At 36.6% G+C, this 17,157-nt stretch overlaps 1 protein-coding gene across 3 annotated transcripts; it reads right to left on the bottom strand.

Annotated features, from left to right (window-relative positions):
• Positions 1-3,186: 3,186 nt before the first annotated feature.
• On the bottom strand, positions 3,187-16,854 carry LOC146950408 (histone-lysine N-methyltransferase ATXR3-like). Of its 3 annotated transcripts, none has more exons than XR_015027531.1 (20): positions 16,672-16,854; positions 13,819-16,438; positions 13,629-13,685; positions 11,688-12,839; positions 11,093-11,463; positions 10,419-10,967; positions 10,230-10,330; positions 8,670-9,708; positions 8,497-8,568; positions 7,689-7,799; positions 7,489-7,589; positions 6,453-6,552; positions 6,254-6,349; positions 5,934-6,101; positions 5,719-5,844; positions 5,315-5,368; positions 4,684-4,968; positions 4,484-4,592; positions 4,084-4,386; positions 3,187-3,711 (listed from the first exon to the last, which is right to left on the bottom strand). XR_015027531.1 is itself a non-coding variant. In XM_085746330.1 (20 exons), exons 2-20 carry the CDS (start codon positions 16,319-16,321, stop codon positions 3,544-3,546), a joined length of 7,428 nt encoding a protein of 2,475 aa, XP_085602456.1. In that variant the 5' UTR covers positions 16,322-16,438; positions 16,672-16,854; the 3' UTR covers positions 3,187-3,543. The 3 variants fall into 3 exon arrangements, 2 of the variants coding, with proteins under 2 accessions (XP_085602456.1, XP_085602457.1); XM_085746330.1 differs by having other exon boundaries at positions 4,684-4,931; XM_085746331.1 differs by having other exon boundaries at positions 4,684-4,931; positions 16,563-16,854.
• Positions 16,855-17,157: the final 303 nt, after the last annotated feature.

Genomic DNA, 17,157 nt, shown 5'->3' on the forward strand with positions numbered 1-17,157 from the left:
ACCATTATTTTTTGGTGAATTCATCACCATGTTGTTGTTATATATAGTTAAGTCAGGCTAAACTTTTACATTCATATATGATTTATATGAATCATATAATATGATCATTGGGGTGACTTTTTTTTTTCTAGGACACTTGAATTGAATCACTTATTTGACTACTATATATACTCTTGTTTATTAAGATAGACTTCTTATTTATTTATTGAACAAAATAGATCTTTCTTATTATTTATTTAATTTGATGATAAAATAGACAAAAAAAATAGATATAGTCGGTGCCGGATCAAGGAACCTTAAGTAGTGGAGACAATATCCGTAATTGATCTTCGTCGTTCTTTATAGTATAACAATATTTAATATTTTTTCATTGTTAATATTATAAATATATCTCTATATAAGTAAATAAACAATTATTCAACTATTTCTCCCATCTTATTTCACATCAATGTTTTTTGTGATATTTATAGCAGAGAAAATTCTTTTAATTGTTGGTAGGAGTGTTCACATCCAAACCGATTCAAAATAAAATCGCAATCTTATCTAAAAAAATTAAAGACCCTACAAAATCGAAATGTATTGGATGTGTCTAGGTGTACTTTTGTTCAATCACTCGAACACTTAAATTGGATTGAATTTTGAATTCCTTTTTTAAAACTGAACCAAATTGCGAACAACACACATAAAAATAATGATAGTATATATTGCGTCAAACCAAAAAAAAAATCCTAGCATATATACATAGTATCCATCCCTGCATGTGCATATAGTCATATGAACATAAGAAATTATGAATTGAACAAAGATATGAATTGCAATGAGCGAGCGCGTGTATTAGTGTTGCTCTTCACACGTACGGGTAGCTAATCTGATGATGCATGAGGCCAATACAACCAAATACAATACCCTCTCTCTCTTCCATGCATGCATGATTCATCCATATACCATACAAATATATAACATTTGTAAGTAGTACTATATATAGCTAGTTAATACCGTTTGTATTTATCTGGAGTACTATACCTTAACCACCTGCTATTATAAATTACTACTGCCCTCATATGTTTTTTGTTCTATTAAAGAAATTCGTCAGTAGTATGCATGCTAGTGCACTGCACATATTAAAATTAATTACCTCTACCATTTCCAGACAAACTCCGACACATTTTGTGTCAGATGTTCCTTAAACATTACATGCATATATATTAATAACCAGTCTTGTGTATCAATTTTCATCCAATTTAAATCACTTATAATAACACTCCAGAGAAATTAAACTCTCAAAATCTAGGACACATGTATAATTTAAGAAGTAGTATGATTTGGTTTGATTCAAGTGATTAAATTGAATATGGTAAAATTAATTCGATAAAATTATTAAACCAGTCAATTAATAGCCAAGATCAACCTCGAAAAAATTTGTACAACAATTAGGGAAAGGATCTCTTTTGATTGATATGCTACCACCACCAGATGTAGCCAACAACTGATTGCAATTAATAGGTTTGTCTCCTCTGATTCTCTGATTTTTCACTTTATGTAACAACTTACAAATAAGCTCTGATATTCTCCAACTTACTGCAGCTAGCTAGCTGCAACTCTGTACAACTTCTTGTATGTTGTTGTGAGACCCCCAAGGCTCTAATTTTGTGTTGGTTAGGACTTAGGATTCATTTTTTGTGTTAGCTATATGATTTCATACAAACTAATATATGCATATATTATGTCCATATTCATGTAATGATATAGCAAAATGATAAATATGAATGTGGAATTTTATTTGGTATAACAATCTTCTATATAAAAACTACATATTAAAAAGAAATAAAATTAATGCCAAATTTTGGCCTTCACTTAGGACTACCTTTAAAATTATGTTTTTGTTTGGATGAATTTTAAACTTCAGAAAATAAACTCATTACTGAATGAGTTAGTTTTCATCATGACTTTGTTATCTTATATCACAGGCATATAGCACGTACACATATGACCTTCACTCTTACTCATTAACACTAACTATACTTTTTTTAACAAAAAAAAATTTCAAGCTTGCGAGACGTGTGGTTCAAAGTTTAAAAATTGTAATCTTTTTTACTGAAGCGTTGCCAAAAATTGTTATGTATTTTTTCGTTTAATTAATACAACAATTGGTTGGTATTTCTTTCTCACTATTGTACACTGCTTTCATGTATAATAAAAAATAAAAAACAATTATTTTTCAGATTCGTACTGCGTGCACGCACAAAATCATACAGTTGTATGCGTTGATTATGCACCACGAGGTAAGCAAATAAAGGCAACAAAAAAAACTAACCACAATTGATTATTTAACTGCTCCTCATACAGCTAAATTAGGCAGCTCACATTCTGTAGAAAATTTTTCCCCCAGGTTTACTGGTTTATGAACCCCAGATAAACTTATGAAGGTGTAACAACCATTCTTTTATGGAATTTTCTTGCCAAGAGAATATTTTGACCACATTAGTGGAGGCTCAACTTGAAACCCACTAAGTAAATAAGACACTCAGTTATATTTCCTTTACCGTGAAAACTATTGAAAGTTGCTATACTAAAAGAAAGTTAAGCACCTAAATTGAATTATACTACTAATGATGCTTTGATGGCCTCCAGAAATCCAAAATCATTGATGTAGGCAATCCTTTGTCTAATTATAGAGGTAATATCGTCTCTACTCTACTTCCACAACGTTGGTTATCAACTACTTTCTCAGTCCCTAATCTTTGACCATTTTAGCTTCTTATTTTTGTCCAAAAACTTCAGTTCTTTTAGAAAACCAAAAAAATACAACTAATCATATTTTTTTCGATTTGTACTCTTGGGGAAACAAAAAGCACGCATTAAGTAAATTTTACTTTCAGTAAATGAATTATGAATAAAAAGGTCTAAATTTATGTTAATTATCTCTTTAATGTGTGCACAAGCCATGAAGGACCAAATATTATGAACAGATGGAGTACCGATATCGTGCTTGGATTAATAATATCACCTGACCCAACGTTTTAATTAGCTCAAAATTCCTGCCAGCCTCCAAGTCCAACAGACAATCACAGCTCAGCACAAAGATGTTGGCATCAGATTGCAAACATCCCGCAATAACGCGCTTTCAATGCTAATAACGCGCTTCATCCCAAGTCAGAATAATTGTAATCATTGTGAGGCCATTCATCAGGAAAACTACATTGCAGGTTTTATCATATAAAATATTGCCCTAGTTAGCAGACTAGATGATAACACAGCAAGGCCTTGAATTAACCTTTCTATTTTCCTTCCTACCTTTCATTTCATATTACACAGGAGTAAACAATAAACTACAATAAAATGAATCATAATTCAATGGCCATGAAAGAAAACTGTACACAATAATGACAGAAAAGACGCACAAGGAAAAACGCCTTGGATTAATAATTACAGAACCCCACTCTAAAAGAGGCAGGCAGCTCTGAATGATGAACCGCTCTATATCTGATAATATATATGTTTCACAGGGAAGTCTCCGACCACCTCTCCATAAAATACAAGAATTTAACGGTCCCACATAACATCCGGTCTGTGCTTCAACCAATGAACCATCTCCCTGTCCAGTGTAGAGTTATTTATTACAGCATCTAACATTGGGCTACCAAAGAATTTTGGAGAACTTCTAAACAACCATATCTGGTCTTTCGGCCAAGATCTCTGTGGCTGCTTCTCCTGGATATACAAAACAGATTATCATCACTAACAACAAAGACATAAATCACAGAAAACGTATCAGGAATAAATAGAGGAGTTACTGGAAAATAAAAGAATAGACAGACGGTTATTGATTGGAAAATGGGAGGGAAAGGCCAAGCTCTTGAATTATTGGAACGGAGAGACCCAACACTCGAATTTCTTGGCAACCCATAGTAGTTACTATTAATTTGTGTTTTTGGTACCAGTTTCTATCATATTATTGATGGAACCATATCAATATTTCCCATTTGTTGTTATTTACCCCAAAACACAGCCTACTTAAGAAATAAGTAAAGAACTTCATTAATGATGATGATAATAATAATAATAATATTAAAAAGAACTAACCATTCTTGCCAGCATAGATCTGACAGTCCTTGGACCATAAACACGATTCTGTGATGGATTCTGAGCCTTGGCATAAAAGGAACTGATGTCTGGTAAAGACAAACACCCCCTGCTTGCTCTAACCAAGCTACGATCTGGATCTGTATTACTCTGATTATGCCAAAAAATCAGCTGCCCCAAACAATAATTTTCACCATATACCTTTCGGTACTCCTGAATCTCTGCTCCCAACTTATTAGTATACTTGGGCCCCAAGTCAAGTGGACTAATATGGACAGGCGGTGACGTAACGGTTTGATATTCCTGAAAGGAAACAAGAGATATTAAAATATGAAGTTTAAAATGCAAAGAAAAAGCCACTGCACTTTGCCGCTTGGAATTCGTGTTTGGAAAAGCATACCTGTATTCTAAAGAAGTGCTTGGTATAAGCATAAATATGGAGCAAGTCGGCAGCAGCATCATGTCGACATTTATATGTACAAGAAAGGCTTCGGATCTCATCTCTCAACCTATAAAGAAAGGGGGAGAAACAAACTTTAAAGATTGCATGTTCCACCAGGTTAAAATTACACAGACCAGCTAGAAGCAAGAATTAATTACCATAATAGAGATTTCCGAAGCTCTTTAAGAATATCTGCCGAACTTGAAGGATCACGAGCATGAATTTTTGATTTGAGATCATTCAAGATGTCTTCTTCCACATGAGCAGCTATGCCCTGAAGAAGCTCCTCAACAAATGAGCCCTCTCCTTTCCAGAGAGACGAAACAACTTCTTCAGGACTGAGCTTCTCAAGAGGAGGTGGTGCTTTCCGCGGATCACCAAAAATACATCTCATAACATACCTTACCTGTAATATCCCATCAAAGATTAAAATCCTCTCCAAACTACAAAATGAAATGGAAAATTGCTGATGTGCAGTGGGCATAAAATTGTATAGAATGAGTTCAATTTCTCGGCTTCAACATACACAGAAGTGAATATTGGTTAAGTGCATGCTTGACATACAGCATGAGATGTAAATTTCTTGATCATCTAGAAACTGTCATTACATTTAACCTTCCTACCTTAACAGTATTAACCAGGTGCTTGTTTTAACAAACCCATAATAGAAACCCGCCTTTAGCATTCCTCCTTTATAAAAATATTTTAAGTGCCAAACTTTTTTTCCTTTCAACAATATAAAAAAGAATAACGAATAAGCAATTAGACCATAGAGACACACACACTTACCTTATCGAGAGTGACAGCAAGATTCTGAAGCCTTTGGTTGTATACTCCCTCCGCCTATGCCAAACAAAGATATTAGAGGAAAGTAAATATTTCAATGGAATATGAGAATTTGGATTTTCAGCCTAGACTATATCACATTCAATGTGGGACTCAAAACACCCCCCTCCCTCGTGCCCAAGACTGGACATCAGGAATTATGACCCAAGTGGCCCGATAACAAATGATCCAACCAATTTGGATTTGGTCTAACTCAACCCTACAAAATCAGCTTGTAAGGTGAAAGATATCTCCTACTTATAATATTTTTTTAGGCCATATTACATCCAGTGTAAAACTCTAAACACAAAAAATTGCAAATGTCATCTTTATGATAATGAAGCACACAAAGGGAGCAGAGAGCACACCTGAACCTCGGCATCACTCCTTTCAACTTCAAGATGAACATCTGAAAAATATTTTCTCTTTTCATCCAGATTATGCTTTAGAATTTCTTCAGGGAGTTTAGTTCTTTCAAAATTGATGAATCTCACCTTCACAACAGGAGAAATGTCAGCCAAGTTTCATACACAACAATCACAAAAACTAAAAAAAGATTGGTAAAAACAGAGAAGGCACATACAAGGCGAGCTGCATAGGCAACAAGCCAATCTGGCAGGCCCCCAAGCAAACAACTTCCTAAACCAGCTCTTCCAAGGTCATTATAGTCCTCTTCAGACACGATGTTTGATTCACAAGCTTCTAGCATCAAATAATGCCGATCAAGAATTCCATGCGAGTCCTTCAGAACCTGAGAGGAGTGACAACATATTTTACTCAACAGATGAAGCAACCAAACAATTTAGATGGCAATATTAACTGTATTTTTCCGCTTCATAATATCACATTTCTACTTTTATTTTCTTGGCACTTATAAGTTGAAAATTCTGTTCAAGTCCAAACCTTTTGAAAAGCCCCTTCACCAGTTAGATTCAGATAGCTCCCTCGGCATACTTGGCTTCCACACAGACAAACTGATGCTTCGTACTCTTCTTTGCTCTACAGTGAGATGAAAACAGAATAGGTACTCATTAGACAAAGATATACTTCAGATACTTCCATAGCGTTGAATAGACAGAAATCAGCAGGCAACAGGACAAACCTCGGTAACAGAATTGTAATCAAAAGTGATCTCTTCACCATGTTGAATTTTACGAACACTATAAATACCAATTTGATACTGACCATCAACAGCAGTGACTCTGAAAAACAAGTCAAAAAAGAAAATAGATTATAACCCGAAACGATATTATAATGGAAAATGTAGCAAACGGATTATGCCCCATACTTATAATCCTCAGCAGCTAATCAATAAATATATATATAAAAAAAGTAGCACTTGATTAAATCTCAAACTCGTGTCTAATCCTATAAAGATTCAGATACAATATTTGCATCAGATAGATTAGATTCGTTGGCATCTTTGCTGCCACAGCAAAGACAAGGGGGAAAAAGAATGGAAGCTCTACCAACAAACTAGTTAAAGTTTTTTGACAAAGGGCATTTAAAAGCTACTTGCATGTTGTGGAACAAAAGTAATAACAAAGAAACAGGACAGAATGGGTTTTTTTAATTAAAAATATATATAACAAAAGAATATGAAGCAACAACTCTGCACATTGATTTTTTATCTTCAATCCAGTAGATTGATGATGTACAAAAATCAGGTATTTATGTTCTGAATAGCAAATAATAGTAGACTTAACCAATAATATAATTAAAAAGGAACTATCACATATACCCAAACTAAATAAAATTTTAGCATGTTAAAACAATTATTTGACCAGAGAAACCATCATAATATTTAAAAGCCTTATTATGCCATCATTATGGGCCTCAAGCAGTCACAGGTTTTCAAAACAAAGCCATGTGAAGACACAACCAAAATGAAGTAAAACTAAGGAGATAATAATATAAAATGTACAACAAAATTAACCATGATGGTAACTAAAATAAAATAAAATCATGACTGTAATAGGGGAATGTATGTGCATAATCTTTTGTGGATATTAGTGGCTCCTCAAAAATGCCAGAAATAGCAAACCAATTTTTCCACAGGAAAGAGAACTAGTCAAGGCTGAAAAGGTCAGAAAATAGATTTATAACAATCAGATAGCATGAATGATCAAACAACTTACTTGGCTTCGCAATTAGGTCGGCAAGAATGACATATTCGACTGGCGTAATTAGCCTTGTGCATGGCATCAACGACAACCAAGTCATACCCATCAGCATCTCCCTATAATAAAAATTACTAAATTAGTAAGAGCAGAACTAAAGATGGGTGAACTGTATGGAATTAAACATCATAAGCTTGTCATTTTAAAGTGACAGGCACCTTTGGTCTCTCAAGGTAGATGTTATAGAATTCTGGTGCTGGATCTGTACTATCTTTCTGCAGAGATCTAATCCCATCTTGTTTCTCAAACCACTTCCACACAGGATAAACCTGTAAAAATATATTTAAGTACAGTGCCTCCAAATCACAACATATGTCAAAAAAAAAAAAAGATTTCTTAACAGGACTGCCTCATTTATAGACACTAAACCATAACAGCACATCTATTCAGGAGAACAGACACCTATATGAACACATTGTGAATGAAACACAAAACATTCAATACAAAACCTTGGCTGGCAAAGCAAAAAATAGTCCAAATCCCTGAGGAAAAGAAAAACCAGTGATCTTTTTTTTTTTTAAGAAAGAACCAGTGATCTAACACCTACTTAGTATGTTTTACATGTAAAGCATAGAAATGTCTAGAATTGTAGAGAATAGATCACACCTAGTTTATTCATGACAAAGAGTACCAAAACAATTAGACCTGTTCCCAGTTTCTTATTCTCTGTAGATAGATTATAGCCCAAGTATTTGACATTATGCAGCATATGTAAAAAACAAAGGTTTAGATTTTAGAAAGAATGGATCATAACTAGTTTAATCAAGTTAGAGAACACAGAATGTATGCAAAGTTTCTTATTCTCTCTAGTAGATGGATTGATATTTGATAATATTTGACTTTATTCCAGAACCTGATATTAGTCCAAAGGAAGAGCAATCAACCGCAAAACATGTATAATTTACACATCAAATAATCCAGAAAGAAATTACATGGGTGAAATTACACAAACATATGATGCCTTACCTCTCCCAAAAACTCCACAACAAAATCATCTTGAGAGAAGCCTTCTTCCTTGTTGCAGACAACACCAAGCCCCTGCATGATCCATCCCAACAGACAGTCTGGGTAAAATAACAGTTTAAAAGCAGTAAACAGAGAATATACCAGTGGATGAGAGAAATAACAAGAACATATACCTTTCTATAAGCTACATATTTGTCATCTGGACGATTGTTCATGGCCTTCAGAATACCTTGACACATTCTAAGCATTCTTGCATCACAACCTTCTTCAGCACATCTTTTAATATCATCAATAATAGGCTGCAAAGGGTAGCTCATAGGAGTATTTCCAGTTCCAGTAGAGCTCCTAACATGCTTATTCAATGTTTGAAGGAGTGTGTCTTCTATAAACAAATGCTTCTCTTGCAGAGACCAATCTAACTCCTCTGGCATAGAATCGAGCAAAAGGTTGTGTGTATAAGGATCAATTCCATAAACTTCTTGCTCAATAACCTCATTTCCAAGCTGCTTCCTAGGTTTGAAACTTTTGACTTCAGGAAGTTCCATATCTGACTCCTCTGTGCCATTCTTTTGCGCACTCAGCTTCTCTGCATAATCATCTGGTAATGAAACCTGCATCTTCCTCCGCACCTCCTCCTCATCAGCTACAATGCAATAATGATCAATGACTTCATATTTCCTGGTAACTGGAGGAACCAAACTTGCTTTCGTCATGCGAGCACCCCACTCTCGGTCATCAGTTATGAAATCCAACTCCCCCTCAGGTGAGAAGCATCCATCCCCTCTTGGCTCCCTGGTCATGATTTTTGAACGTACTTCATGGTCACTTCCAGACTCGGTAGTTGTGGTATCACTGTCACTTTTTTCATCTTCAAAAGACCTATCAAGATCGTCAGATGTTTCACTCTCTGAACCCATGGATTTCTTATTCAACTTTGACAAGCGCCTCCTAATTTCTTTATCAGAGGTATAATCTAGATTATCCAAAATATTATGTTTTCCATTACTCCTGTACTTCCTTTCATTCACTAATCTATTTTTCTTATACTTTGAGGAAGTAGAGCTGAACGTTGCTGGTGAGTCATTGTCCCATGACTTCAGTAGGACATCTCTGCCTTGCACATTTTTAGAACTTGCTTCCAACCGTGATGCCAGTTGAATAAATAACGTGACAATGTGATTCATGTCACTCGCATCAGCCCGACTTTTCGCTCTATAATCAATAAGCAAACACGAGTCAAAATTTAACATAAATATTGGGGCAAGGCAGGGAGCCAAGATTATGAGCGGTCAGATGAAACACACCCATTTTATATTCCCCAAGAAACATTAGCTAAATGAAGTAATGAACAAATTCAAAAATTGAGGCAATGGCAACCTATATATTATAAAATTTCGAAGATAATATCAGGATGCAAAAAACAACTAGGATTTATGCAAACCCACCAAACTTAACATGGATGGAAACCAGCTATAACTGCAAAGTAGAGGCAGCATATGCATACAGATGAAAATCAAATGGACGAACCTCCAAGGCAAGAAGATACAGTACTTAATCAGATTTCGGACAAAATTATGAACTATAGGGTCTTTGCATCCTTGTCCTCTAAACTAATAAAGCACTACCATCTTCATTTCAATGTGTCCAACAGTATAAAAACCAGGCATCAGGGGAGAAGGAGAACAATCACCTTCTCCCAAGAAGAAAGGAAAAACAGAAAATAGAGAACTTACTTTATTGCATCACGGCACATTCTACTTATGTCCTCCTTAACAGAGCTCAATCCACGGCTACTGTAATAGCCACTTTTCATTTTAGCCTCAATTTCTGCAACCTATTAATAAAAAAAATAACAAAACAGAAATCATGAGTTACAAAAGGCATCTTCATGATAATTCATTTCAAAGAATCCATCACGTTACCTTGGGTACAAAGAAGTCACAGGAGTTTGTCTTCATAATTTCCTTTAGTCTTGAAGCAAGGAATTCCTCCATCCTCTTAAAACCACTTTCAGACTTCTTGATTGCCCAACGTCTTGTACGAGCATCCCTAGATAGAATGGAAGAGGACTTTCTAGCATCATATAGTTTGGACCTCTTGTATAAATTTTGACGAAATAATTGCTTTGCCGAGTCTCTCTTATCCACACTATCAAAATACTCTTTCAACTGACCAAAATCATCTATTCCTAAATTGCTTGATTTGGAAGCAGACGATGTTTGCCCTGTTATATGTTTAAGGCTTCTAATTTTATGAGGCTCCTCTGCAATTCCATCCATGCGTGAACTTCTGCTCTTAATCCATTTCACATTGGTAAACTTAGGAGTTAGCTCTCCAAACTGGCTGCATCCTCTAATGTCTATGGTACATAAACCAGGAAATGAAAGAAGTATTTTCTCGAGCATGTCGGCAGTAATATTGTTACAACCAATTAGAATTATAGAATTGATTTTGTCTTTCTCATAAGCATTCTGCAGACAAAATAAACAAGTCACGTGTGGAGGAAGAATAAAAAACATACCAAAAATGTGAATCAGAAAGAAGGAAATGCGAGCGCGCATGTGTGTGTATGTGTGTGTGTGTGTGTCAAACCTACCATAATGTTCCACAACACAGAATCAGTGCAAGAATGCCCTAAGGATGACAAATTGAGCTGCATTGAAATTTCCTTGTAAAACCTTACAGCAGCACTCCAATGCTTGCACGTCATTGATGCAAATACAAGGGACTTAAAATCAGATCTCAAAAAATGGAAAATCCGTGCCAAAACCGGACCATCCAATAAGCCCCAGCTTCCCACTTCAGAATCAGTGATACCAATTTCTTTTTCAGGAAAAGTAGCATCACCACATAGATCCTCAAAAGTGGGTTCATTCTTGCCGATGGTAACACCATCTTCCAAACCACTGTCTTCTTCACTATCATCAACCAGCATCCGGGCTCTTTTGGGAGCTCGTGTGTCACCTTCTGAAAATTTACATGCCCCAATACACACAAAATAAACAATAAAATAAATCAATAAAATTAATGAGACCAGTTGAACAAAATTGCCAGAATAAGTCTAATCTCCACACAAGCATGAGACAAGGCCTCAAACATTGGTTGGAAGTTTGAACCAAAAATAAAAAAGCAGACAAAAACAAAATTTACAGAGATAGAGAAGGGAAGGAATATGAAGGACTAATAATTACCTGATTTCCAATATATTTGTTTCTCAATATCTTTCTTTGGTTGTCTTGCATTTATCCAGGGATCCAAAACCTCGTTTATAGCAGCGGCCAACTCCCGGCTCTTGTATGATTTCATGACCAGTTCATGTAGCTTCCCACGAGTAAAACCAACAAACTGAGGGTGTATCTTGTTAAACAAACTTGAACTTGTGCAAGATTCACCATATGAAACACCTTGAGTTTGCTTTGATGGATGATCAGAGCATGCACCCAATGTTGAACTGCTTTTTTGGTGGCTGGTGGGACAAACGTCTAGAGTTTCTGCGGCAGAGGCAATAGGAACCCAGAGTTTATCACGCTTCCTAAACACACTGCTATGCCTTTTAATAACTCCTTGATCTACTAAAGATTGTAGCTCCGAAAAAGATGAAGGTCCTTTCTCACGCCCAGAAGCATCAATGTAATACCAGTCACCCAAATGTAGCTGCAACTCCTGGATAGTACAGAGATGGTCTTTAGGGACACTAATGAACTCCATGCTTTGGTAAGAACCTTGATCACTAACTGCTTTTGACTGAGAACTTTCTTCAGTTGATGATCTCTTACTATCGCTGGTTGAAGTGAATGGCCGAGTTGACCTTGGATGTTGTCTATCCTTGCCTCGGGTCTGGTGGCGTGACTCAGAGAGCAACAATCCCTGGTCATTGACAACACAGGCATTTATCCTTACCACCGAAAGAACATTGCCTTTCACTCCTTTGACGGAAGGAGGCTTACTTTGAACTGATCTGCTTGCAGCATTGCAATCAACCAACTCGTCAGCACCAACAGCCCACAAAGGGAGATCAAGCCTGCTTTGAGAAGGACAATACAAGTCATCTATTTCAGCCCATCGAGGATCTTCACATCCAGACTTTGGCATTTGGCACAATGGAAAACCATTATTTAGAACAAGTTTTTTCCTAGAAAATCTATCTTGGGCATCATCGCTCCTCTTCCAGTCACCACCTTTGCAAGACCATAGGGTGGAAAACCAATCCTTAGGAATGCCATAGACAAATCCATTATCCTTGTTGTCACAAGACATACTTAACTGAGATTCAGAATCTCTTGATGCTAAATCAGTACTTGAATCACAATCTTCCCTAGGGCAGGAAACATGCCAAGGAAAACCTGAACAGAGACAGACACTTTTGTCACAACCTCACAGAGCATAACTCTAAGTGCATATCCATTTACTTTTTGAAATTCCCCAGGTGTAGAAAAATGATAATGAACAAAATAGTTTTGGGTGCATTGGCATAACACGACAAATTAAATTGCAACTTTGAGATCAATATATGATGTAAATTACAACCACACTTTGTTTGCCTCTTTTAAATAAAAAAAAAGTGAAGTATGATTTTATTCAGTTAATCTGCTGCCAATGTATTAAATGAATTCAAAACTTTAGACTATCACAACTCACAATATCAATGGCAAAGATAAAATGACAGCATTGGATTGACGTGAACTTTTTGTTTAATGGAGAGAATTAGAAAATGTAGGCGAGCATAAGAAAAGTTTTTTTTTCTTTTGCAAAAGAAAAGGATTGTTGAGTAAAGCATGAAATGATATTCAAAATACCTTATATTTAAAAATAATCACCAAAGCGTTTTATAGACCATTCAAAAGCTATTTAGATTTCAGCCACCAACTCCTAATGCATATACTTAAATTAATATTATCTCCAAGAATTAAACTACAGTACACATCAAGTCAATGCTTATATACATATAACGTTCAAACATGTATAATCTCTCAACCGTTACCAACATCAAGACAAGAGCCCACTTGCCAATGCGCAAACCGACAACTCCGGTAATAAAACAACCTCAATATTGTCAGGTAACGTAAAAACCAAAACAAAATGAAAATTACCAAAAAGACCAACAATTAATATCACCACAGCAGAATACATACCTTCATAGTCTCCTAATCCATCCTCTTTCGGATATTCAAATTTCATTTGCAATGCTTCTGCAAATAAAAAATTATAATTACCAAGTATGGAAAAGATATTCCAGATTAAATAGGGAAAAAAATAAGTTTTTAAATATTTTTCACACTTTCTAAGGAGATTCAAAAGAATAACATTGACAAAATAAAATACCTTTTATTGCCTCAAGTTCCATTCCAGGAATGACATCATAACCCTCTAACAGTTTTTGAACTCTTTCATCAATGTAGAAGTTGTCCAAAAGTTCAGATGTAAGCACATTGTCGTTGAGGTGTCCGCGTGGCGGTGAGGGGGTCAGCATTTCCGGATTATTCGCAGGAGCTGATTGCATATCTGCAGTATCGGCCAAAAGATTTCCAGAAGCTTCTGGAGGATTTACAAGCTGAGTTATCGTATCTGACACAACAGACGGAAAAATCTGAGCAACCAATGGCGACACTGCATTTTCAACTGTCAACCATCTGTTACTATCCAAGTGCTTGATAAAGTGATCTGACATTAGTACCCCTTCATCAACAAGGGCCTTGATGTCACACAATTTTGTAGGTCCATTTTCTACACCTCCATAATCAAGGTAAAACCATTTCCCTGAGGACAAATCTGTCACCACAGGGACATGAGGAGGAGTATCACAAATGTCCATATCTTCTTCCATTGAAAGCAGCTCATCAGGAGGTGGCTGTGCATCACACTGCGGAGATTCTTTGTGGTCAACAATTGGGCTACAGGACTGCTGTGTGTCAACGGGTTGACTACTACTAATATCTTTCTCGATTGACTCATTTGTCTTTTGCACATTTCTTTCACCTTCAGATTCTGTAACCGAACAAGTTGACTCCCTTGGAATGTGCTTATCTTCATCACTCTTACAACTATTTGGGAAGTTAATATTTTCACTTGATGAGTTTTTGCAACTTGTTTCTTCATGAACATCTTTCGTAGTTCGATCAAGGGGAGATTCTTCTCCTAAATTTGGAGTACAATCCCTGAGACCACGACGCCTACCTTGATCATGTGGCGACTGCTCGGTGCGTGCCGGACTTCTCAACTTATGATCATTCTGTCGCCAACCTTGACCTCGTGGTGACTGCTCGGTGCGTGCTGGACTTCTCAGCTTATGATCATTATGTCGCCAACTTTGATTTCGTGGTGACTGCTCGGTGCGTGCTGGGCTTCTCAACTTAGGATCATACTGCCTCCAACCTTGATCTTGTGGCGACTGCTCGGTGCGTGCTGGACTTCTCAACTTATGATCATGCTGTCGCCAACCTGGATCCTGTGGGGAGTGCTCAGTGCGTGCTGGACTTCTCAACTTATGATCATGTTGTCTCCAACCTTGATCCTGTGGCGACTGCTCGGTGCGCGCTGGACTTCTCAACTTATGATCATGTTGTCGGCTTCTGTCCCAGCTCCTCATATATGGGGACCTCTCCCGTGCATGTGGAGATTTCTCCCGGCTATATGGAGATCTCTCACGACCAAAGGGTGATCGGCGCACTGGAGTGCGTTCTCTATGATCATAATACCTGCTTCTGTCACGTGGGGACCACTCAGAATGAACAGGGCTGCGTTCATGTCTGTCGTAAGCAGGTCTGGTAGACAAAGAAGATTCATGATTTCTAGAAGAATACTTTTCTGCAGATAGTCTCGTAGAATTATTATTTCTGTAAGACTGCTCCACAGGGCGACGAGAATAGTTCTCAGAGTAAGCACAACGATAGTTATCATCAGAAAGCCTGCGACTTTTTAAACCTGTAAAATCTGCAGAATGCTTCCGTTCATAGCCATCAAAATCATTACCAGGCCTCTTCAAGCGACTTCCAGAAGAAGTGTAATCTCGGGTATGATCCTTACCATTGCTATATGCATTTTTCTCATCATCAACAATCTTTGAACCAATCCTTACATTCCTCGGCTGTGCATTCTCCCACCTGGAAGAATTTTTAGCATGCTGATTTCCACTTCTATTAATAAATTCTTTCTTTCGAAAAGAATCTTCCCCTGTGTACCTCCAAGAAGGTGGTGGCGTACGTTCGCGTTGAAATTTCCACCATTTGTCCTTACCCGGGTAATTTCGTCGGTTACTAATATTACCATAATCATTCTTCCCTCCCATTTCACCTTTATACCATCTATCCGGAACAAACTCCCCCTTTTCATAATCATCTTTCCCGCCTCTCCACGAACCTGGACCATATTCATTCTCCCCTCTCCTACCCTTCTCACTCACTATCTCCCCTCTCTCCACATCATCCCTCCTCCAGTTCCCGGAACGAATCTCTCCCTTCTCGAATTTCTCAAACTCCCTTGTTTTCCATCTCTCCCCCACAATCTCCCCATTCTCAATCTCACTTCTTCTCAACATCACATTTTCCGGTACAATCTCACCATTTTCAATCTCAACTTCACTTCTCGGCCACTTAAAATTAGTAACCAATTCACCTTCTTCCACTTCTTCCTTCAACACCTTATCACCATTCTCAACATCACTCCCACTCTTATTCACTCTATCAAACCCTAGCTCACTCTTCCTTGACTTCATATTCTTCCTGTCAGCATTAACCAACTTACTGCCTCCGCAATGCGATTTCTCAGAACTTGATATTTTCTCCATAATATACTGCAAAGGCATGCATGTGACACCTCCATCACCCATGGAAATCACAAATTCCACGTTAGAAAACCCTAATTCTCCCCTTCTCCAGGGCTATTGATGCTCATGCTGCAAATTCTTCTTCTTCACCTCTTCTTAATCCTCGCAAATTCAAAAACCCTAAATCACATCACAAAAAACACAATTAGCACACACAAATCAAAAATTCAAAACCAAATCAAATGCATATAATCATATAAATCATAATTAAGAGCATGCGAAGAACGAGAAATGGAAAATTTACGTGAAGAAAAAAACAACGGTTGGTGATTCGAAGAGGAAGAAGCTTGAAGAAGGTGAATTGAAAAATATTGAGGAATGAAGATATGAAGAAGATGAAGATGAGAAATTACCGAGAAAATGGAAGAGATGGAAAGATAGATCGGAGAGAAGAAGAAATGAGATCGAGAAGAGTGAAATTCTCGTGAGATGGGAAATTGATGAATGAAAAATAAGGGTAATTAGTAACAGTGTTTTTCCTTCTTCTTCTTCTCTTTCGCGCTTCTGGTTTTTTTCTGAGTTCTTGTTGTTGCTATGGATTAAAGACGAAAACACGAAGGTTTTTATTTTTTTAGACTTTTTTTTATTACACTTTTTATTATTTACCGGTTAGTTGAAAGACGGAAATGCCCCTATGAAGGGGTAATAATAATTAATGATTATAGATTTGGGCTTTGACTTAATAGGAAAAGTCCAATTGAATTCATATGGACCAATTAATGGCCTGTTTATTGACCTAGTTCATCAATAATTCAACTGAAAATCCTTTTGATATTTTTTAAAAATAAATAAATAAAAATGCTTTTTTTTAAGGAAAATAAATAAAAATGCTTTTGAAA

This window comes from Medicago sativa, chromosome 2, assembly GCF_051527215.1.
Source record: "Medicago sativa cultivar Bolivia chromosome 2, Bolivia_mono, whole genome shotgun sequence".
NCBI lineage: Eukaryota > Viridiplantae > Streptophyta > Magnoliopsida > Fabales > Fabaceae > Medicago > Medicago sativa.